The sequence below is a fragment of the Scyliorhinus canicula genome, chromosome 7 (assembly GCF_902713615.1).
Source record: "Scyliorhinus canicula chromosome 7, sScyCan1.1, whole genome shotgun sequence".
Taxonomy (NCBI): Eukaryota; Metazoa; Chordata; class Chondrichthyes; order Carcharhiniformes; family Scyliorhinidae; genus Scyliorhinus; species Scyliorhinus canicula.
This window is the reverse complement of record NC_052152.1, coordinates 46,598,143-46,622,620: the sequence shown is the minus strand read 5'-3', so window position 1 is coordinate 46,622,620 and position 24,478 is coordinate 46,598,143. Positions and strand designations below refer to the sequence as shown.

Genomic DNA, 24,478 nt, shown 5'->3' with positions numbered 1-24,478 from the left:
GATTTCCTATACTCAAAAGTAAATAAATTGAATGTAAAGCACTCTGGGAGATTTGAGGTTGCAGAAGGCATTATATAAATGCAGGTTTTTGTTCTAGTTTGGTTGCCATTTTATAAAAAAATATATAGAAACACTAGAAAGGGTTACACAGTGGCGCAGTGGTTAGCACCGTTGCCTCACAGCGCCGATGACCCGGGTTCGATCCCAGCCCCGGGTCACTGTCTGTGTGAGTTTGCACATTCTTCCCATGTCTGCGTGGGCCTCACCCCCACAACCCAAAGGTGTGTGGGGTAGGTGGATTGGCCACACTAAATATGCCTCTTAATTTGAAATTCTTTTTAAAAAGAAACTCTAAAGAGGGAATCAAGAGGTGATGCCAGAAGATATGTATCGTCTGAAAAGATAAAAAGACTGAGGGCTGACCAAATATAAGCATTTAAAATTAGGAAAAATTTTGATGGGGTATTTATAGAGAGAATGTTTCAACTTGTGAGGACAAGCTTGACTGGAGATCATTAATAAAAGACCAAGAAATCAAATAGAGAATTCAGAAGAAACTTCTTGACCCAAAATGTGGTGAGAATTTGGAAAGATTAAATGAGGCTCAAGAAGCGCATAATTGCCTGCATGGGTTAATAAGGCAAATTGGCCTGTTTCATAAGAACATAAGAACATAAGAACTAGGAGCAGGAGTAGGTCATCTGGCCCCTCGAGCCTGCTCCGCCATTCAATGAGATCATGGCTGATCTTTTGTGGACTCAGCTCCACTTTCCGGCCCGAACACCATAACCCTTAATCCTTTTATTCTTCAAAAAACTATCTATCTTTACCTTAAAAACATGTAATGAAGGAGCCTCAACTGCTTCACTGGGCAAGGAATTCCATAGATTCACAACCCTTTGGGTGAAGAAGTTCCTCCTAAACTCAGTCCTAAATCTACTTCCCCTTATTTTGAGGCTATGCCCCCTAGTTCTGCTGTCACCCGCCAGTGGAAACAACCTGCCCGCATCTATCCTATCTATTCCCTGCATAATTTTAAATGTTTCTATAAGATCCCCCCTCATCCTTCTAAATTCCAACGAGTACAGTCCCAGTCTACTCAACCTCTCCTCATAATCCAACCCCTTCAGCTCTGGGATTAACCTAGTGAATCTCCTCTGCACACCCTCCAGCGCCAGTACGTCCTTTCGCAAGTAAGGAGACCAAAACTGAACACAGTACTCCAGGTGTGGCCGCACTAACACCTTATACAATTGCAACATAACCTCCCTAGTCTTAAACTCCATCCCTCTAGCAATGAAGGACAAAATTCCATTTGCCTTCTTAATCACCTGTTGCACTTGTAAACCAACCTTCTGTGACTCATGCACTAGCACACCCAAGTCTCTCTGAACAGCGGCATGTTCTGTAAATTCTATATAATATTTACAGTTTATCATGCAACATTTTTACTAGAATTAAGTTCAATTTTAAATATGAATTATTTTAGTCTGAGTTTGTTTTATGGGGAAGACTTGTTATTAACCCATTATGGTAAGTTTGGATTTAAACATCCAAAAACAAAATATATTTCCCATTAAGTGCGGGTTGTAAGTAAATAATTTAAATTTAGATTTATTGGCACGTGTAAAGAGGTACAGTGAAAAGTATTGCTCTGCACACAGTCCAGGCAGATCGTTCCATACATGAAAAACATAGGACATACGATAAATATACAATGTAATTACATAGGGCACAATTCTCTTGCTGCGTTGCACTCAAGCAGGAGCACAACGCGGCCGGACAATCTCAGGAGAGGCCTCCAGCAAACCCCCCGACAGTGTCCGCGATTCGTGGGATTCACCCAAGTCCCACAAGACGTTGGAGTTGGAACTCTGCCCAAAATGGACGGGACCAAATGACGCTCGCGGCCGTCGATTCACTGGCCTACCCAGGGGGAGATGCAGCCGGGCGCCGATCGGTGCTGATCCACACAAACGTGAATGAGGCGGAATGGCATCTGTGGTGTCTCCTAGGCCATCGGAGACTCCTGGGTAGTCAGGGTAAGTGCAGGGTGGCTCGCTGGCCCTTCCCCTGGAATGCGGGCACCTTGGCACTGCCCAACTGGCACCTTGGCACTGCCACCCTGTCACTACCAAGGTGCCCGGGTGGCACTGCCAAGCAGGCAGGAGTACTGCTTCAGTGCCAGGGTGACAGTGCAAAGGTGCCCAGGCGTGGGGGGGCACTGCAAAAGGTCACGGGGGCCATGCCCATGAAATGAAGATGGAGGGGGGTTTGGAGGGTGTGGGAGTGCAGGGCAGGTAAGTAGGGGCCTCTGGGAGGTTGGAGATGTGATGGGTGGGGATCCTGGAAGGGAAGAGGTGCTGTAAGGGGTTTTGGGGGTGGCCTGAAGAGGGGGAACCCCATAGCGGGGTGTCCATACTTGGTGGGTGTGGGATTGTGCCCATGTGTGTGGGGGTGACATTGCCCATGGGAAGGGGTTTGGTGACCCACAAGCCCACTTAGAGATCGGAGCACCATTTCAAAATGACAGCTTGATCTCTGAGTTCCCCACTGCTGAAAAAATTTGAGGGCTGGATTCTTCACCCGCCCTAACCGCCGCCAGATCACCATGGGCAAGGCACTAACAATGGAAAATCCATTGCCCTCGGGCGGGATTCTCCGATCGCCGGGCGGGCACCGCCGGAGAATCCCGCCCTAAGTGTGGGCTAAACCGGTGAGAAACTCCCTGTGGTGAACCACTGTGTGCACCTGTATTAGGGGATGTAAGGTAGGACCTGCACTACAGATTTGCCGGTAGTCCCTGCCGGCTAGCTCCGCCCACAAGGAGCCGTATAAATATGCATGACCTCCTCCTGATCAGCCATTTCACCAGCTGCAGTAGGAGGCCATGCATCTGACTGTAATAAAGCCACAGTTGTACCAATCTGAGTCTTTCGTGCAATTGATTGTGCATCATTCCCCAGGGCCCACAAAAGTGACTAAGTGTCATTGAACCTGCTGGCAGAGCCGGCAGGAAACGCCCCGAAAAACCCACCACAAATTTACATTTTGAGGAGATTCGTGACATAGACATCAGGTGAAGAATACAGAGTGTAGTGCCACACAGTAAAAAAGATGCTTGGAGAGATCAGTTCAGTCTGTAAGAGGGCCATTCAGGAGTCTGGTAATAGCAGGGAAGAAGCTGTTTTTGAATCTGTTAGTGAGTGTTCTCAGACTTAAGACCATAAGACATAGGAGTGGAAGTAAGGCCATTCGGCCCATCGAGTCCACTCCGCCATTCAATCATGGCTGATGGGCATTTCAACTCCACCTACCAGCATTCTCCCCGTAGCCCTTAATTCCTCACGACATCAAGAATTTATCTATCTCTGCCTTGAAGCCATTTAGCGTCCCGGCCTCCACTGCACTCCGCGGCAATGAATTCCACAGGTCCACCACTCTCTGGCTGAAGAAATGTCTCCGCATTTCTGTTCTGAATTTACCCCCTCTAATTCTAAGGCTGTGCCCACGGGTCCTCGTCTCCTCGCCTAACGGAAACAGTTTCTTTGCGTCCACCCTTTCTAAGCCATGTATTATCTTGTAAGTTTCTATTAGATCTCCCCTTAACCTTCTAAACTCCAATGAATACAATCCCAGGATCCTCAGTCGTTCATCATATGTTAGACCCGCCATTCCAGGGATCATCCGTGTGAATCTCCGCTGGACACGCTCCAGTGTCAGTATGTCCTTCCTGAGATGTGGGGCCCAAAACTGGACACAGTACTCCAAATGGGGCCTAACCAGAGCCTTATAAAGGCTCAGTAGCACATCGCTGCTTTTATATTCCAACCCTCTTGAGATAAATGACAACATTGCATTCGCTTTCTTAATCACAGATTCAACCTGCATGTTTACCTTTAGGGAATCCTCGACTAGCACTCCCAGATCCCTTTGTACTTTGGCATTATGAATTTTCTCACCGTTTAGAAAGTAGTCTATGCTTGGATTCTTTTTTCCAAAGTGCAAGACCTCACATTTTCTCACGTTGAATTGCATCAGCCATTTCCTGCACCACTCTCCCAAACTGTCTAGATCCTTCTGCAGCCTCCCCACTTCCTCAGCACTACCTGCCTGACCACCTAACTTTGTATCATCGGCAAACTTCGCTAGAATGCCCCCAGTCCCTTCATCCAGATCATTAATATATATGGTGAACAGCTGCGGCCCCAACACTGAACCCTGTGGGACACCGCTAGTCACCGGCTGCCATTCCGAAAAAGAACCTTTTATCCCACTCTCTGCCTTCTGTCAGACAGCCAATCCTCAACCCATGCCAGTAGCTCACCTTGAACACCATGGGCCCTCACCTTACTCAGCAGCCTCCTGTGTGGCACCTTATCAAAGGCCTTTTGGAAATCCAGATAGACCACATCCACTGGGTTTCCCTGGTCTAAGCTACTTGTCACCTCCTCAAAGAATTCTAACAGGTTCGTCAGGCAACGACCTCCCCTTACTAAATCCATGTTGACTTGTTCTAATCCGACCCTGCTCTTCCAAGAATTTAGAAATCTCATCCTTAACGATCGATTCTAGAATTTTACCAACAACCGAGGTTAGGCTAATTGGCCTATAATTTTCCATCTTTTGTCTTGATCCTTTCTTGAACAAGGGGGTTACAACAGCGATCTTCTAATCGTCCGGGACTTTCCCTGACTCCAGTGATTTTTGAAAGATCTCAACCAACGCTTCCGCTATTTCTTCAGCCACCTCCCTCAGAACTCTAGGGTGTAGCCCATCGGGGCCAGGAGATTTGTCAATTTAAGACCTTTTAGCTTTTTTAGCACCATCTCTTTTGTAATGGCAACCATACTCAACTCAGCCCCCTGACCCTCTATAATTTTTGGGATATTACTCATGTCTTCCACTGTGAAGACAGACGCAAAGTACTTATTAAGTTCTCCAGCCATTTCCTCGTCTCCCATCACTAGCCTTCCGGAATCAGTTTGAATTGGCCCAATGTCTACTTTGGCCTGTCGTTTGTTTCTTATGTAGTGAAAGAAACTTTACTATCATTTCTTATATTACTGGCTAGCCTGCCTTCATATTGATCCTCTCCTTCCTTATTTGTCTCTTTGTTAACCTCTGTTTGTTTTGTAGCCTTCCCAATCTTCTGATTTCCCAGTGCTTTTGGCCACTTTATAGGATCTCTCTTTTTCTTTGATACATTTCCTGACCTCCTTTGTCAGCCATGGCTGTCTAATCCCTCCCCGGATAATCTTTCTTTTCTTGGGGATGAACCTCTGTACAGTGTCCTCAATTATGCATACAAACTCCTGCCATTTTTGCTCTGCTGTCTTCCCCACTAGGGTCTGCTTCCAGTCGATTTTCGTCAGTTCCTCTCTCATGCCCTCGTAATTACCTTTATTTAACTGTAACACCATTACATCCGATTTTGCCTTCTCTCTTTCAAACTGCAGACTGAACTCAACCATATTATGATCGCTGCTTCCTAAGTGTTCCCTTACTTTAAAATCTTTTATAAAGTCTGGTTCATTACATAGCACTAGGTCCAGAATAGCCTGCTCCCTTGTGGGCTCCATGACAAGCTGTTCCAAAAGCCATCTTGTAAGCATTCCATGAATTCCTTTTCTTTGGATCCACTGGCTACGTTATTTACCCAATCCACCTGCATATTGAAGTCCCCCATGATCACCGTGACCTTGCCTTTCTGACATGCCTTTTCCATTTCCCGGTACATGTTGCGCCCCTGGTCCTGACCACTGTTAGGAGGTCTGTACATAACTCCCATTATGGGTTTTTTGCCTTTGTGGTTCCTCAATTCTACCCACACAGACTCCACATCATCCGACCCTATGTCGTTTAGTGCCATAGATTTAATTTTGTTCTTAACTAACAAGGCAACCCCACCCCCTCGGCCCACCTCCCTGTCTTTTCGATAGGTTGTATATCCTTGGATGTTTAACTGCCAGTCCTGAACCCCCTGCAGCCATGTCTCTGTGATGCCTACCACATCATAATCATTCACGATGATCTGTGCCATTAGTTCTTTATCTTCTGCCCAATGGAAGAGGTTGGAAGAGACCTGGGGGGGGAAGGGTCTTTGAGTATACTGTCCACTTTCAAATGGCAGTGGGTGTAGACCAAGTCAATGGATGGGAGTCAGGTTCTCTTGATGGACTGGGCTGTGTTCACGACTCTAGTTTCTTACAGTTTTGGACCGAGCAGTTGCCATACCAGGCTGTGATGTAGCCAGATTGGATGCTTTCTATGGTGCATCTGTAAAAATTGGTGAGAGTCAATTGTATGCCGAATTTCCTTGGTTCCTGTGATGCATAGACACTGTTGTGCTTTCTTGGCCGTAGCTTTGATGTAGGTGGACAAGGACAGGTTGTTGGTGGTGTGTGCACCTAGGAATTTGAAGCCGTCAACCATCTCCACCTCGGCATCGTTGATGAAGCCAGGGGTGTAAACGACCTTTTGTTTCCTGAAGTCAATGACCAGCTCCTTAGTTTTGCTGATGTTGAGGGAAAGATTGCTGGCGTTATGCCATGCCACTAGGCTCTGTACTCTGATTCATCGGTGTTTGAGAACCGACCCACTACGATCATGTCATCAGCAAACCTGTAGATGGGGTTGGAGCCGAATTTTGCCACACAGCCATGTGTGTATAGGAGCATAGTACAGGGCTAAGTACACAGTATGCGGGGCCCCGGTATTGAGGATTATCGTGGAGGAGATGCTGTTGGTTATCCTTATTGATTGTGGTCTATGGGTCAGGAAGTCGAGGATCCAGTTGCAGAGGGAGGAGCCATCCTAGGTTTTGATGTGATCTTAGCTGGGGCTACAACAGGACAAGAGCAGATGGAAAAATGGAACTCTTCTACTACCAACTTTCACAGGAGCACAGAGACCACCTCGGAGGAGAGCTCCAAAGATGCAACTGTCATAGTCGCGGCACAGCTGTCATCCCCACGCTCCACCAGCGTGGATACACACATTGGGATATGTTAGTGGTCAGGCTTCAGAGGCACAATCTGGTGAACACCACACCGCTGATGATGCACATCAGGTGGAGGCAGGAACCCACAGGTGAAACAGCAGTTGTATGACTGCTGGATCCCAGGACCCAGCTGCACCCCAGCCTGATGCTGAGCCAGTGGCACAGAGGTACCTGGAGCTGATGGAGATGATAGGGAGCAGCCGGGACATTCAGAGAGAGATGTCAGCGGCACTCCAACAGGCCCATAGCCGCTTGGAGGAGTCCCAGAGGCTATCGACACAGGAGATCGCACCAGGGCCAACACTGCTAGGGTGGCGACCGCAGTGGAAAGTCTGATGCACGACGTGGCACTGTTAGTGAAGGTGTCCAAGGCGTCACGCAGTCGGTGATAGCCATGGCTGAAGGTCTCGGCAGAATATCTGACTCACTGGGGGATGTGACCCAGTACCAGGCTGACCTTGATGAGATTCTGTGGGACATGTCTTGCTCTCAGATGGGAATGGCCGAGGCGCTGCGGAGCTTGTCCCAGTCGCAGGTGGGCATTTCCAAGGTGCTGCAGAGCATGTCCCAGTCACTGAGGAGCATCGCCAAGGGTATCAATATGATGGTGCGGACCATTGGGGAACTGCTAGTGCTGGCAGAACCACATGATGCAGGGGCAGTCAGGGCTCTAACCAGCTGCCGCTCCATCCCAAGGTGAAACCCCATGGGCACCGACCGGTGGGGGGGGGGGGGGGAGGGGCGCTTGGTGCCAATCCGGACCCATCCCATGCAGTGGCGCCGTGGCCATCAGCTCCCCCCTGGTTCCACCCTTCTGATGAGGCTGCGTCTCACAATCAGCACACAGGACATGGTGGCACGGCTGTGTATGTGCCGCCGACAAGTGAGCCGGGACTCAGAGCCGCTGGAGGATGGTCACAAGATGTGGTAAGCAGCTGGCTGCTTCCACCTCAGATGAACATCCCGGGGAAACACCGAGACGTAGTGGTAGAACTAGGAGGGCCAAGCATGTTGAGGGTCACTGAAGGCACCGAGGGAGGGGGGTAGGGGGTGGAGGAGTAGGTAGGGGGTTGTGGGGGTGGCACCATCGGGAGAGTATGGAATTGTAAAACATATTAAACACCTTTGTGCACAACCATTATGACGTCTCTGTCACTTTCTTCCGCATTATGGGCTGACCTCATCTCTCCAGGTATCTCCCTCCCCCCACGTGGCATCAACCCCCCTCCGGCCGTGGGCATATCCCCGGAGCTGTGTCCCATCCCCTGGGTGTTTGGATATTGTCTGCCATGTGTGTGGTGCTGTCTCCCGTAATGTTCCGGCTCAGTGACCAGGCTTCAAGGTGTGAGTGGGATGCTAGGCAATGACTGTCACATGCTACACAGCCACGGGAATCCACTTGGTATGTGTGAAGTGCTCACTTAACCACAATTGCCAATTCCCTACCAGCGATAGCCTTCAGTTGCATGGCCTGAAGCTTAACAGTAGGCGGAGGTTATGGATGGTTGGTGGGACAGACTGGCAGGAGCAAGGTTTACTCCCGGAACAGGTGAACGATTCTGGGGTTGGCATAGTGATGCTGTGAGCGCTTGCCCCCCCCCCCCCCCCCCCCCCCCCCCCCCAGGGCCTCCACCCTCCTATGGCGGCCCACCCCGGCAGTGGGTCCCCTATCCCTTACCGAGGGTCCCTCACCGAGTACTGAGATGGCAAGCCCGGCACCCCTGAGCTCTTTCCCTGTGAGCAAAGATGGCCCCCACAGAAGCTCTTCCGCCACATTCACGTTTCTCAAAAGGGGTACTAATTGACGGCAGTGTGAACACTTTCTGGGGAGGCCGCTGAATGACCGGAGGCCGTTGGATATGGGGTGGCTCCCGTTAATTGTATGGAAATAGGGCTTAAGTGATGTTAATTGATTTCCCGCCACGCAATGGTGAGATTCCGATTTCGCCTACTGGAACGGGCTGGTTGCATCATAGAGTGTTTGGTGCCCGGCTTGGTTCTCGTTTTCAGCCTCTCCCGCTATTCACCGGCCTCATTTCGCTTGAGCGAGAGCGTAATGAGGCCAGAGAATCATGCCCTAACACTGTCAATTTTGTCTCTTACTCATTCCAGACTATTACTGTCATTTCAACTAATGGAAATGTGCCTTACGTGTTGTTCAAAATAATCAGCCCTTTTGTTTCGTTTCCTACTAAAAAACAGCAGCAGTGTCACTTGGTTACCAATTTCACTTCACTGCTGCATTTCATAAAGTCCACAGAACCAACAAGACTGCAGGTATTACTGTTCCTCAACTTTGTCTGTGACTCGCTCAGTGCTATCTCCTCAACCCACTCATATATATGTGTGGCTATATTGGTACCTGCAAATATTAATGAAAGAGGCATACAGGCAGGACTTTCAAACTGCTTTTACTGTTCTACAATGCAGTTTCCAAGAGACACATACCAATAAATCTTGTATTGAAAGATACGGACTGCATATTATTTGTGTGGTTGCACATATGCCATGGTGGAGAGGAATGAGACCAGCCATAAGAATTGGATAGTGTTATTAGTCATCCCTTATCCAGTTCAGAATTGTACTTTTCAAGTAAGCATAAAAATCTTTGTGGTGTTCTAAATGGAAATTTTATTGATGACTGTTTTGAATGATCAGCTTAGCCAGATAAGAGAATGGATTTTCAGCATCGAGTCCTCTAAAGAACTATAACACCTCATATTTTAGCTGGCAGCTGCGACTCAGTCCGCGGTCAATAGAAGTGCGGCTTGCACTCCGCGCAGACCTGGCAGTCCCTGGTCACGGTCCTGACCTCCTCAATGGAGTAAGGCAGGTTGTGAGCCTTGATGAAGTGAAAAAAACGGGTGATCCCCTGGTGGCAGAGGTCATTGTGGAGGGCCTGGAGTCAGTCTACTTGTGCGCTAGCACATGTACTGCGTGAGAGAGCATCTGGCGGCTCATTGAGCTTCCCAGATCGATACATGATATCATAGTTGTAGGTGGAGAGCTCGAACCTCCACCTCAGTATCTTGTCATTCTTGATCTTTCCCCGCTGTGCGTTATTGAACATGAAGGCAACCAACCGTTGGTCAGTGAGGAGAGTGAATCGCCTGCCGGCCAGGTAATGCCTCCAATGTCGCACAGCTTCTACGGTGGCTTGGGCTTCCTTTTCGACGGAGGAGTGTCGAATTTCGGAGGCATGGAGGGTACGGGAGAAGAAAGCCACGGGCCTGCCCGCCTGGTTGAGGGTAGCGGCCAGAGCAAAGTCCAACGTATCGCTCTCCACTTGGAATGGGATGGACTTGTCCACCGCATGCATTGCGGCTTTGGCAATATCTGCCTTGATGCAATTGAAGGCCAGTCAGGCCTTGGCAGTCAGGGGAAAAATAGTGGATTTGATAAGTGGGCGGGCAGTGTCCGCATTATTGGGGACCCACTGGGCATAGTACAAGAAGAACCCCAGGCATCTCTTTGGGGGAGGGGGAGTTCCATGAGGGGGCGCATGCGGTCGGGGTCGGGCCCTAGGACTCTGTGTTCCACGACATAGCCGAGGATGGCTTGGCAGGTTGTGCGGAAGACGCAATTTTCTTTATTATAGGCGAGATTCAGGAGTTTTGGAGGAAGTGCCGGAGGTTTTCGTCATGGTCCTGCTGGTCATGGTCACAGATGGTGACATTGTCTAAGTACGGGAAAGTGGCCGCAGCCCATACTGGTCAACTATTCGGTCCATTTCTCTTTCGAAGACCGATACCCCATTGGTGACACCGGAGGGGACCCTGAGGAAGTGGTGGAAGCGGCCATCTGCCTCGAAGGCAGTGTATTGGCCGTCCTCTGGGTGGATAGGGAGTTGGTGGTACGCGGACTTCAAGTAAACTGTGGAGAAGACTCGATACTGCGCAATCTGGTTGACCATGTCAGATATGCGGGGGAGGGATTACGCATCCAGCTGCGTGTACCGGTTGATGGTCTGACTGTAATCGATGACCATCCGGTGATTCTCTCCAGTCTTGACGACCACCACTTGGGCTCTCCAAAGGCTGGTACTAGCCTCAATGATCCCCTCTCGCAGGAGCCGCTGGACCTCCGACCTGATAAAGGCCCTGCACTGTATCGTCTGCTCCTGGTAGCGACGGGCTTACAGTCCGGGGTGAGGTTTGCGAAGAGCGAACGTGGGTTGGCCTTAAGGGTCGCGAGGCTACAGACGATATGGGGGGGGCAAGGGTCCACCGAACTTTAAAGTAAGGCTCTGGAGGTGGCACTGGAAGTCGAGCCCCAGCATTAGGGCAGCACAGAGATGGGGAAGGACGTAGAGTATGAAGTTAGCGTACCTTACGCCTTGTACAGTAAGGGTCGCGGATCTCTACTGCATGGGACCCGGGAGCCAGGGAGATTTTCTAGGTCGCGGGTAAGATTGGGAGGGAGCAGTGCCTTTCCGTATCTGGATGAATGAAGCTGCCTGTGCTCCCCGAGTCGAAAAGACAGGCCGTCTCGTGCCCGTTGATCTGGACAGTCATCGTAGACTTCGAGGTGGTGCGGCCAGCATTGGTCAAGCGTGTTGGAGGCGATCTTCGGAAGGCAGTCGGTAGGCCGGTCGGAGGTAGCAGCGGCCAGCGTACAGTCAGGTAAGCCAGGCTCCCAGGAAGCAGTGGAGTGGTTCCAAGATGGCGGCCCCCGTGGGTCGCGTGTGGCGGTTGGAGGATCCGTTAAAGTTGGTGGCCCCCATGGGTCGCATGTGGCTGCCGAAATTGAAGATGGCGGCGCCCACGGGTTGCACATGGCGGGAGGCGCGGCAGCTGGGGGTGGCCCCGTAAGGCAGCAGGCAGTGCTGCTGGGCCTAGATGTTTTTTTGGGGAGATCGGGCCTGGTAGGCTTTTGCAAAGTGGCCCTTCTTCCCACAGCCGTTGCAAGTTGCGTTCCGTGGAGGGCAGCGTTGTCTGGGGTGGCTTCCCTGGCCGCAAAAGTAGCACCTCGGGACTCCGGCGTTGACGGGCTGCTGCGCGGCACAGGCTTGTGTCGCACTGGTTGGATGATGGCTGCGCCCACGAGGTCCACGAGGGTGCCACGCGGTCGGAGGTATAGGCCTCCATGTTCTGGGAGGCCACCTCCAGCAGTTGGAGAGTTGCACTGTCTTTGGGAGGCCGAGTGTACCCCCTTCTAGTAATCACTGGCGGATATAACGTGATTTCATGCCCGCGACATGAGCGTTCCTGATCAGCAGCTCCGCGTGCTGGGTCATCGATATCGCCCGGCAATCACAGTTCTGGCAGAGTACACACAAAGCACGCAGGAATTCTGCAAGTGATTCCCCCGGATGTTGCCGTCTCGTGGCAAGGAGGTGCCTAGCATACACCTCGTTAACGGGCTTCACGTATTGTCCCTTCAGTAGCATTATTGCTTCCGCAAACGAGGGGACGTCCCTGATGAGAAGAAAGACTCTTGGGCTCACCCGCGCGTGGAGGATCTGCTTCTTCTGGAGGTCTGTGAAGTCTTCGGTGAAGGATGCGAGGTACGCTTTGAAGCAGCTTAGCCAGTGCTCAAAAGTTTCTGTGGCTTTGGCTGCCTGTGGGTCCAGCTCCAGGCGATCTGGCTTGAGTGATGAGTTCATCTTAAAGTTTAGTGTATTCAATTGATGTGCCTTCAATAAGCACACAACAGTGGTGAATATAACTGAGGCTTTAATACACTAAACAGCAAGCCTCCTGGCCTCTGACCCAAACTGGGTCAGAGGTGGAGACTTGCCACCTTTATACATGAGCCTGAGGGGAGGAGCCACAGGCGGAGCCAGCCTGGACAAGTCCAGGCATGTACAACACAACACAATGTAATACAATGCAATACCGTGGTTTACGACAGTGGGCAGGCCCAAAGTTTCTCAAGCCTGGCTGGCTTGCAGATTTATCTGCGTCTCCCCAACTCCAGGCCATTTTTAATGTGGCAGGTCAGGCAGGGTGTTTGCTTCCTAGCTGCAAGAAATCAGTAGCTTGTTAACATAATTAAAAGGCCTACTAAGACCAAAGATCAGAGGCCAACTGGAACTTTTAGTTGGAGGGCCTGGCTTCTGGAGCCTGACGGATGTCTGGAGGTTACTCCCCACCCCCCGCACACCAATGACTGCAGGATCAACCTTAGACCTTGGCAGCTTTCTTCAAATATTGAGTCTTATTCTGCATCTTGAGGATAGTGCACATATGAGATAAGCTTGATTGCCAATTACTTTCAGACTAAATTGTATTTTTTCCGTGAGGGGGGTGCACTGAGTCAGGAAATGTTCGGGCTCACTGCACCCACCTTGGGGAAAAAAGTGCATTGAATTGCAGAATCTTGGTTTCAGGCTGGTTAAAAGGCCTACCTTTGTCCTTTGGGACTTTGTCTCACTTGTGTTGTTTAATATGAAGTCTTATAGCTCTCATCACTCAAAAACCCCACTTCCCACCCACTCTCTAGGTCCCATCCATAACAACTCATGCCCCCACCTAGTGGTCCTTCATGCCCTCCAGACCAACCCATGACCCTTCGCTAACTCCCATGGCCTCCATGCCATTTAGGCCTGAATTTTTGGACGGAATGGTTTCCTGTCCTGCCATCTGAGAAACCTGCAGGGAACAAATCTCTGCTGATGCCATCTGCTCCATCGTGATTTCACATTTCAATCGATGTTAATTGGCAGCCGGCAAAAAATACAGCACCTCACATGGGATGAAGTCCCACCTCAGAGAGCTGCAGATAATCTGATTGGCCAGCAGATCTCTAGTCCCTGCAATGCCAGAAGCTGAGGTTTTCAAAAAAAACAGCCTGCCTGTTTCTCTGGGTTGAAAAAAGAAATTGGTGCAGCTACCGAAGGAAGTTAAAAGCAGGCTTTCCCTGGAGGCCCCTGTCCTTTCCCATCTGAGGCCTGAACCGGACTATATTTGGGATCCACCCCTTTAACTGGAAATTACTCCTTGACTAAAAATTTAGGTTGGGTGGGAAATTAAGCCCACAATTTTGTCAAGGGTTAGTGACTCGTCCAAGGCCTTACCCGACCCATGTAAAATTGCTGAGATGTTGGGGCAGGCGGAAACCCAGCAAGGAATTCATCCACGATATTTCACACTCACCACCTGCCTAAAAATCAGCCAGCAAGGGAGCATAAAATTCAGGCTTTAATGTCAACACGTTCCAACCCATGTGCCCACTCCCCCCTTTGTCCTTATGCCATCCATGCCTACTCCTGGACAGACTCAGAAGCCATGGTGAGATTAAATAAAATAACAGGTGAAATTTTCCCACCATGCTGCGCCCAGTGTTAATCCCGTTGCACCGGAAGAGACCCAAACAGGGCTTTGTGCCAGGCACTGACCATCCCACAAGTCACCCAACCAGCAGTGCCAGGCACTATTTTAATCAGGCCCTCATTGGGCGTAATCCAAATAGTTATATTTAATTGGACCATTCGGCTCATCTAAATATGCACGGCCAGTTTGAGGCTGCAGTCTCCCAGCTCCCGGAGTCACTGGCCACACAGGTGAAGCCTTACCCAGCACCAATTAGTATTGCTATCTACAAGCGTGATGGCCACTCCAGGGATTTAGGAGGCCGTTGGAGTCCCTCAGGTGGTCAGTGCCAGGGCTGGCAGAGCCAGATGACGCAGGGGCAACCAGGACTCAATCCAGCTGCCCTTCCGTCCCAAAGTGAACCCCAGGGCCCTATGGGCACTGAGCGGGAGGAGGGGGCACAGAGGTGCAACCCAAAGCATCCTGTGGACTGACGATGTTAGCCACCAGCTCCATCCCTCTGATGAGGCCGAGTCTCGCTGCCAGCACCTGGGACAGGGCGACACTGGTCCCAGAGGACATCCGCCAGGGGCATTGAAGGGTGCGGGACAATGTAACAGCTGGCTTCCTCCACCTCTGATGTGCATCCTGGGGATATACCTAGACATGGCAGTAACGCAAGGAAGACCAAGCACGTCAATGATCACGATCACTGAGAGGGCACTGCGGGGGGGGGGGAGGGGGGTAGGGCTTAAGGAGTGGAGTGTGCATTGGGGGGAAAGTGCGTTGGGGGTTTGGAGGGAGGGGGGATAGTGGACCGGCGCTATCGGGAGAGTGGGGCAGTGGTGTACACATGTACGAGGAACATTAAAATACCCCCACCACAACCAGTATAACGCCTCTAGCTCTTTATCAGCAATGCGGGCCACATCACCCCAGACATGCTCACCCCTGCCCCCCACCCGACACACCCGCTGTGCCTGGCGCTGGGGTCTATTCATTGAGTGGTCGAAAGTTACCCGCTGTGTCTGTGGTGCTGCATCCCGCAGTGTTCAAGCACAGTGTCCATTCATCAAGGTGTGATTGGGATGCTAGGCAATGAGCCCTATGTGCTACATGGCCCACCAACCCATTGGTGGGATTGACCGGTAAGAAAGTGTGGGTGAATGGAAGTCCTGATTTCACCCAAATAGCCGGCGCTAAACACCCCGCCAAACTCACCCAAAATGATACTCAGGAAGCAATCTACCCGAATGAGGACACAGTCCTGTAGCGTGAGGTTAGCCAGGTGTTTCCCGGTTCTTAGAGTGCCGAGAAACACCCCGTTATCTAACGCTCATCTGGGTATATAGGGGGCCTCGGGGTAACTCCCCGCTGATCGCCCTCAGAGTGACTAAGAGGTGGCGATGAATCGAAATGGGGGACAGAGAGCATAGAGCTTCACTACGCAGATAACCTGCTCCTCTACATCACAAACCCTCAGAACAGCATGGAAGGGATAATGAAACTCCTGAAGGAGTTTGGAGCCTTCTCAGGTTACAACCATCCTGGGAAGAGCAAAATCTTCCCTATAAACCCATAGGGGGGAAAGCCAGAGCTGGGGGGTCTGCCGTTTAAGCAAGCCCAGACAAATTCCGCGACCTGGGAATCCAAACAGCCCATGATTAGACACAGATCCACAAATGGAACATGACGAGTCTGGTAGAGGAAGTGAAAAAGGACCTGCAGAGGTGGGGCCCACTCCCACTCTTCTTCGCAGGGAGAATACAGACAATCAAAATGAACATGCTGCCTAGGTTCAGATCCCTCCTGATCTACATACCCAAGGCCTTTCTCAACACAGTCGACAAACTAATCATGGCTTTTGTGTGGGGGTGAGTGTCTGAGGATCCAAAAGACAGTCCTGCAAAGGAGGAGAAACGTGTGGGGCCTAACCCTTCAGAACCTACAGTTCTACCAGTAGAAATAGTACAGGGATGGGTTAAGGAACCGGGAGCAGAGTGGGTGAAGGTGAAAGAGAGTTCTTGCATAGGGACGTCCCTCCGAGCCACAGCCACACTCCCATCTCCCCCCCCCCCCCCCCCCCCCGGCCAAATATTTGAGGAGTCCAGTGATAGTAGTCACGCTCCGGACATGGTACCAAATGAGGCAACACTTTGGCCTAACCAAAATGCCCACCATGGCCCCAATCTGCAACAACCACAGGTTCACTCCCAGAATAATGGACGCCATCTTTAAAAGGTGGGGACAGGATGAGGGGACTCTGACGGTCAGGGACATGTACACGGATGGTACAGTAGCGACCCTGGGGGAGGTCACAGAGAGGTTCCAGTTACCAAGAGGAAACAACCTAAGATATATTCAGGTCAAAACCACAAGGAAACAACAACGTAGCCTCAGATACCAGGACACACGTTAGTAAAAGAACTGCTGGACGCAGGCAACTTAGGGAAGGGAAACTATGCAGACATGTATGGTGACTGTTGAGGAGGTTCGCTCCTCCCCGGACGAGACAAGGAAAAGAATGGGAGGAGGAGTTAAGCATAGAGATAGTGGGGGGACTCTGTATTGAAGCATTGCACAGGGCGAATTTCATCACCACGTGCGCTGGGCTGAGCCTAACGTAACTAAAGATGGTGCACAGAACGCACCTAACCAGAACCCGAATGAGTGAGTTCTTCCTGGGGGTGGAGGACAAATGTGAACGGTGCCAGGGTGGCCCAGCCAACCACACTCACATGTTCTGGGTGTGTCCCACGTTTGTCAGGTACTGGACGGCCTTCATTGAGGTCACGTCCAGGGTTGTGGGAGTGAGGGTGGAGCCATGGCCAAAAGTGGCAGGCTTCGGGGTAGAGACCAGCTAGAACTATTCATGCGGAGGGGTCAAAAGCCATAGCCATGCCTCCCTGATCGTCTGCAGGAGAACCCAAGGCTGCAGGCTGGCTTACCGATCTGGAGGAATTTCTCAGGCTGGAGAAAATAAAGTTGTTCCAAGACCTGTTCGTAGCCAGCAACCAGCAAAGTGGTGGGGGGAGGGGGGTAGAGCCACGGGATAGAGAGGAAAAGGAAGGGGGGGGGGAGGGAAGGGGGGCTGGAGGATGGGGGAGGGGCAAATGCAAAAGACAAGGGACAAAGCCGCAGAGGACTGGTCCGAGGGCACGCTAAGGCCCAAACCAAACTGTAAATGGACACTTGTATGTACATGTTTTGGCCATATTGGGGAGTGTAAAATATGTATTCCGTCTAAAAGGGGGTCACGGCCACAGTTGTAGGGAAAATACTTGCTTTTAAATGTATGAGGCAGGACACTAAGTGTTGACGCCAACACGTGCAGTGTTATCCTGGGTGGCACGCATGGTCCGCACCACCTCCTGCTCCTGCACAAGGTTAGATGCCTCTGACTTCACCTGTAGGTACTGGATGCTCGCTGACAACCCCTCATGTAGCCCCGGCCTCTGCGACTGAATCTCCACAATCAATGGGACTGACCGTTCTGGAAGACCAAAAACTGTCTGGACGGCAGCTAGGTCCTGGGGTCGGCCCGCCCTCCAACCGTCCGTCCCCTCAGGTGTTCCTACCTCCACCTGATGTACCAGATCAGCTGTGTGGTTCGTACCAGATAGTTTCCCAGGAGCCTCTTCACTAAAGTACCCAACCGAGGTGAGTGCTCTGGGATGGTGGAGGGTGTTGGAGAAAATTGCGATGGGAAAATCAATGTCTACATCGGACTCGAATTCCAGGTGTCTTGAGTCACAGGAATATGGTTACAGGAATGTGGCTCCCATCCGTGTTGCTCTCCTCATCACTGCTCGGCACACGGGAGGGGCTCTGGCTGTGGCAATGGCTGGAGGAGGGGGTGCCAGGTGGACCCGCCCCATTACCAGCAGGTCATGCAAGACATAAGACAAGACACAAGATTAGAGTGGTGGGGGTGAGGGTCAGGGTTAAGTTGGTGTTGGGGTGAGAGTGGGGGTGGGTGGTGTGGAGGTGGTGTTGGGGGTCAGGGTGGTGTCGGGGTGAGGGTGGGGTGAGGGCGGTGTGGGGGTGGTATGGGAATGGTCTTGGGGGGGGGAATGACACGCATGTCATGGGGAACCGCATCTCAGCAGAGTCTCATTTCCTTGCCTGCAGCCGATCTCCACCTCGATAACCTCCCATTCCTCTGGGCCGACGTGGTGGGCCCACTGCTCTGCCATGGTGAGGAGCCGCAGGTCCGGCGGTCGCCCTCCACTTTTCTCCCACTCCCACCGGTTATGTGCAGATCTCCTCACGGGGAAGAAACAGAAAATTACAGTGTTAGACTGTCCGACACATGCAGCACGGGGGGTGGTGGCCAAAGTGACCAGGGCACCCCGCCATGGCGGCTGGTATGGGTGCCGACATATGGTGCAGGGTAGGGGTTGGACGCCCTCAGGGTGGGCGACCGGGTTACGGGTGCATGGGACGGGGGTTAGTGCTACGGGCACAATGCTGCCTACTCACCCTGGTCGGCCTAAGAAGGTTGTGCATTTTTGTACGGCACTGCAGGCCGGTCCAGATGGTATTGCTGGTGGCACAGACGGCTTCTGCCACCAGCGCCCAGGCACGAGGAATGGCAGCGGCTGGCATGCAGCCTCGTTCCTGGGCCGGGGTACAGGGTGGCCTGCCTCTCCTCAACCACGTCCAGCAGGGACTCCAGCTCGGCATCTGTAAATCGTGGGGCCGCGCGCTTGCTGCCATGGCTGGGGTGGTGTGTGGGGGGAGTGAAGTGTGTATATGCAGCTGCAGCTTGTCAGCCTTCTGAGTGTCAATTGTGAAACCGGTGAATACCACACCTTTTCTCTTTGGAATTGATTGTATTCCACATGGCGTCAGTGCTAGCCCCTCAACAGTCGCTGAATTGGTCCAGATGTGGCGCCAGTTTTAGTGTCGCATAAGTCCACGAATCCTGCACCAGCATCAACATTTAGTCTCAGGAACGGAGAAATCCGCCTTTAATTTGTGGGTTATTGAAATTATGTCTGCATGTTGCATAAGAATGAAAGTAAAATACTAAGCCAAAATTCTCTGATCATTGCGATTCATTTTTCCCATCGGCGGCACATCACGCCCGCGGGTTTCCCGGTGGCGAAGGGTGTTTACAGTAGGAAATCCCATTGTCAAGCCATGGGAGGATAGAATCCCACCCAGCGAAAGTAAAGTCACCGAGAAAGATGCGGTTGGGGGACCAGAGTATCCGGCCCTAAGTTTCCCCAAGAGGCAGTACTTTGCAAATGCGATGTTCACTTGTCAATGTGCTGAGTTGAAAATGGATGATTCGCCAAGAATGAATTGGACAAAAACTTGGGAGTCTTTGTACATGCCACCATCAAAGTTTCCAACCAAGCAATCAATGAGGCTACTTAAATGTTGAATTTCACCTACATTTTTCTTTGTACTTTATTTGCAGTGTGGCATTTGGAAACTGTAATGGTTTGGCTGTTGTGGATTTTATGCAAAAGACCATTCTACTCAGCATGGGAACCATTGAACTTTATGGTACAAGTGACCCATTTCAACGACAGCTTAAATCTCCCCGGAAAAGCAAGCAGCTCAATGCAGGTAAAATCCAGATGTTAAAGTTATGGTGGCTATCATTTGTTGTGATTGAATACACATTGCATAAAATGCTGCTTATTTACATTTATTTTGTTTTCTTACCATTATGACCTGTGGCATATACAACATGTTGTCTGTTTATCTATTAGGAAGTTTTATATATTTGAGGGAAGGCAGCAAACCCAGATTACAACTGATGACTAGTGCAAAATACTGCCGTAGTTATGTATATCAATTGCATTGGTGTTTCAGTTGTACTTCCAAAATTGACGAATTTAGAGAAGTAATAGTATTTATATAACTTGAACATGTACCTGAATTTCAAAGGCAGTACAGATTCTGTGCTTTTAGTGAAATTTTTATTTCACTTTTAAATGTGTCTAATTATAAATCTGGATTATTTTAATGAATAAAAGTTGAATACTTAACTGAATTTTCATGTTCTAACTTCACATAGCAGTGATTTACTTGTGCAAAATCTCCTTTGTCTATAACTACTTATGCATATCTTTCCATGTAAATATTCAGGAAATAATTAAAGAAGGTTTTGAATTCTCAAAATGAACTTTTAATGTTTTAACAAAAAAGAGCTTTGCTCTAATCACAAATAATTTAATGTTGATGTAGAGTGCCATATTTGTTGCTGTTCTGCAATATGCAGAGAAGATGTACTAGAATATGTTGCCAGGACGGGAGAATTGTTACTACAAGGAGAGATTGGAGAGGTTGGGGTTGCTTTCCTTGGAACAGAGAAGGCGGAGTGGTGTAATTATTGAGGTATACAAAATTGTGAGGGGTAGAGATAGAGTAGAGAGGAGGCACTTGTTTCCCTTGGCAGAGAGTTCAAAAACCAGGGGTCATAGATTCAAGGTAAGTGGCAGAAGGATTAAAGGGGGCATGAGGAAAGTTTTTTTATGCAGAAGGTTGTGGTGTCTGAGTTGATGGAAGAGGCATGGACCCTAAACTCTTTTAAAAAGTACTTGCTTATGTGCTGTAAACTGCAGGGTTTGGGCCTTGTACAGGGAGATGGGATTAAAAAGGGCATCTGGTGTCTCGGGTTGGCATGAACAAGATGAGCCAAATGGACTCATGTAATGTATCATTTCAATGGTTCTATGATAATTAAGCAGTCAGGTCTCGGGGCTTGGTAATATGCTTGGCAGTAGTAAACCAGGTTACTAAGCAGAGCATGTTGCACATAAATTCATAAGTTCTTATGATTTAGGAGCAATATTAGGCCATTTTTCAATCGAGTCTGTGATGCACTATCAATTACGAAGAGACGAGAGTAGAGTGTAATCGAGGCTTTATTACGCAGAGATGTGTAGCCTCCCGCTGCTGCTGCTGAAATGGCTACAGCTCGGAAAGCCCACACATTTATACTCCGTCTACTGGGCGGAGCCAGCAGGCAGGGATCTACCCCCGTACCTGTACTACAGGGGCCTTACCGTATTACACCTATTATGCGGTACATACAATAGAACAGTGGTGACTACCACATTCACCCCCTGTTAAAAAAGAGTCCGGCGGGGGTGGTGGAATGCTATTTACATGTAGGCGTTTAACATTTTAGGAACAGTTCATAAATTCAGACGATCGGGCGCCTTGATCGGTCATTGCGAGCGCCACAGTCTCGGTGGTGATTCAGGGTTCGGTTCAGTCGTTGGTGACTCCAGGAGCATTTCGACCTCATCTTCATCCTCGGGTGGGACCAAAGGAAGGACGGATTGTCCTGGAGCGGGGGCTGTGGTGGGGGCACTGGGGGGAGGGAGGGTGGCGCCGGGGCAGGGGGGGGGGGGGGTGTGTGGGGACCCAGCTGGTGCCAGATCCCTGAGGGAGACAGTGTTGTGGCGGCCATCGGTGTATGCTACGTAGGCGTACTGCGGGTTCGCGTGAAGAAGCTGTACCCTCTCAACCAACGGGTCCGCCTTGTGGAGCCGCACGTGCTTGCGGAGGAGAACTGGTCCTGGAGCTGCCAGTCAAGTTGGGAGCGAAACCCCGAAGGTGGACTTCCTGGGGAAGGCAAAGAGTCCCAAGTGCTGTTCTGTTGAACCATCTTTCTGAGGGTGGCTTTTAGCGTCCGATTCATTTTTCGACAATACCACTTGACTGGGGGGTGGTATGCGATATGAAATTTTTGCGTGATGCCAAATATAGTTAGGACGGTTTTCATTATGCGTCCTGTAAAATGGGAGCCTTGGTCGGATTCAATGCTGCGGGGGAGTCCCCATCTCGTAAAGATGTGGTGGGTCAGAATTTTGGCTGTGGTCTTCGCCGTATTAGTCCTTGATGTGAATGCCTCTACCCAGTTTGTAAATGTGTTGATAACCACCAACACATATTTGTAACCATTTCTGCAAGGGGGCAAGGGGCCTATAAAGTCAATCTGGAGGTTAGTCCAGGGGCCATTAACGGGGCGGTGTGGCTAAGTTGAGCCTTTTTTGCATATCTGTCCGGATTGTTCTGGGCACAGATCAAGTAATTCTCAACATAGTGGGTGATATCGGCTTTTAAATTCGGCCACCAACAGAGTTGCCTGAGGTGGGCTACAGTGGGCTCAATGCCCTGGTGTCCATGACTGTCATGGAACAAACAAATGAGTTGATTCCTGTCCTGCTCAGGAACTACATAAAGACTGTCTTTCAGGATCACACTGTCATGTGTGGTCAGCGAGTTCCTAAACTTATCGTACGGTGCTGGGAAGTTTCCCTTTAAAATCTCCCTGAGATTTTCATCTTGTTTCTGGGCCTGCTCTAAATCTTTGATATTGGTCTGTGAGACCTGAACTGCGTGTACCGGGGCGTTTTCGGGGGGGTTCCAAAAATAACCATGCCTGGAACCTGCTTTTGCTAGTGCGTCAGCTTTCATACTTCCAGGTGGGGAAGAACGGTGGTGACTATGAACTTTTATAATTCCATATGTCCTCTCCTTTGCTTGTTCTAAAATATGTCGGAGTAATGGGGCTGATGGTAGAGGGTTTCCGTCCACGGAAACAAATCCTCTTGCTTCCCACAGGGGTAGGAATTCTGTTAGGCTGTTACAGACATATAGGCTGTCCAAGTATATGTCTGCTGGGCTGGGAAAGGAATCGAGGTGATCTATAATATACGCAATTGCTGCCAGTTCTGCTGCCTGCGAGCCTAAGTGTCCTGGTAGCTTTAAGGAGATTTCTTCTAGGGCGCGTCCCTCCGCATCCTGTTATGTGTTGCCCATCTAATACAGTGGAAGAGCCATCCACATATATTCTTAGGGGTGCGCACGTGTCTGTGTGCTGGGGTCTCTGGGGTGAACTTCCTATCTTCTTGGGAGGTGTTTTAGCGATGAAGGGTCCTGTGTTGTGGTGTGGTGAGATAATCTCACATTCATGAGGGGTGCCTGGGTACTGTAGGTTGTCTGCGAGGAAAACTGTGGGTTTTAGTCCTTTTAACAGTGATGTCCCGTCCCTGCAAAAGGGCTGCTATGATTTGGCTGACTGTGCCATCCTTAAGGCGCCCGTCTAATAAATGTTGTGTGGGGTGTGTTCTGTAAGAATTGTGATGGGATTGAGTTCTGTGATGTATGAAAAATACTGAGCCACCCAAAAAACTGCGAGCAGGTGCCTTTCACTGGCAGAAAATCCCTGCTCCACAGGATCTAAAACTCTTGAGGCATATGCCACAGGTCTTCACTGTTCGTGCCGTTCCTGGAGGAGCACGGCCGAAAGGGTGCGGTCTGTATTTGCTACCTCAATAGCGCAGGGGGAAAGTAGGTCTGGAACCTGTAGTGCGGGGGCTGCGATGAGTGTGTGTTTTAAAGCCTCCACGGCATCCGCATGCTGCGGAAGCCATTCCCAAGGTGTTTTTTTCTTTAGAAGATCGGATAGGGGCACTGCTTTAGTGGCGAACTGTCGATATGGTTTCGGCAGTAGCCAACCAGTCCTAAAAACGACCGGAGGGCTGAAACATTTTGGGTAAGGGGCAATTTGACAATCGAGTCAATCCTTTTATGCTCATTCTCGCGTTTACCATGCATGATAATTGTTCCCAAATATATCTCCTTGTCTTCCAAAATTTGGGCCTTTTTGGGGTTAACTTTACATCCAATCTGCTACAGGAGCCCTAGGAGTTCTGACAGATGCGAGATGTGCTCTGCCTTTGTGTCTGTCTGCAGTGACAGGTCGTCTACGTACTGGACCAGACATTCGGGGCGAGAAAATGTAGATAAACCATTTGCCAGCTGTCGGTGTAAAATGGAGGGGGAGTTGTGGAATCCTTGTGGGAGGCATGTCCACGTATATTGCTGACCTTTAAAAGTGAACGCAAATTTATACTGGCACGCTTTAGCCAATGGAATGGACCAGAATCCGTTACTGATGTCCAAAACCGTAAAATATCGTGAGTGGAGTCCCTGCTTGAGCATGGCCTCGGGACTGGTGGCTACAGTGGGGGCTGCTGCTGGGGTGACTTTGTTGAGTTCCCGGTAATCGATGATCAGTCACCATGATCCATCGGGTTTTCTTACTGGCCAAATCGGGGCATTATTAGTGGAGGCTACTGATCTTAGTACGCCCTGTTCTAATAAGCTGTCTATTAGCTTTGAGATTTATCCCTCTGTTTCCTGGGGAAATCCGTACTGCTTCTGGGGTCTGGGGTCAGGTCCTGTAATC

General features: G+C 50.3%; 1 protein-coding gene across 6 annotated transcripts in view; it reads left to right on the top strand.

Annotated features, from left to right (window-relative positions):
- Nucleotides 1-24,478, top strand: part of stxbp5l (syntaxin binding protein 5-like) — a 721,261-nt gene that overhangs the window by 521,684 nt on the left and 175,099 nt on the right. For all 6 annotated transcript variants that reach the window (XM_038801940.1, XM_038801939.1, XM_038801935.1 and 3 more), the window contains exon 18: nucleotides 19,685-19,836. In XM_038801940.1, coding sequence (XP_038657868.1) covers nucleotides 19,685-19,836 — 152 coding nt within the window. The remainder of the gene's footprint in view (nucleotides 1-19,684; nucleotides 19,837-24,478) is intronic.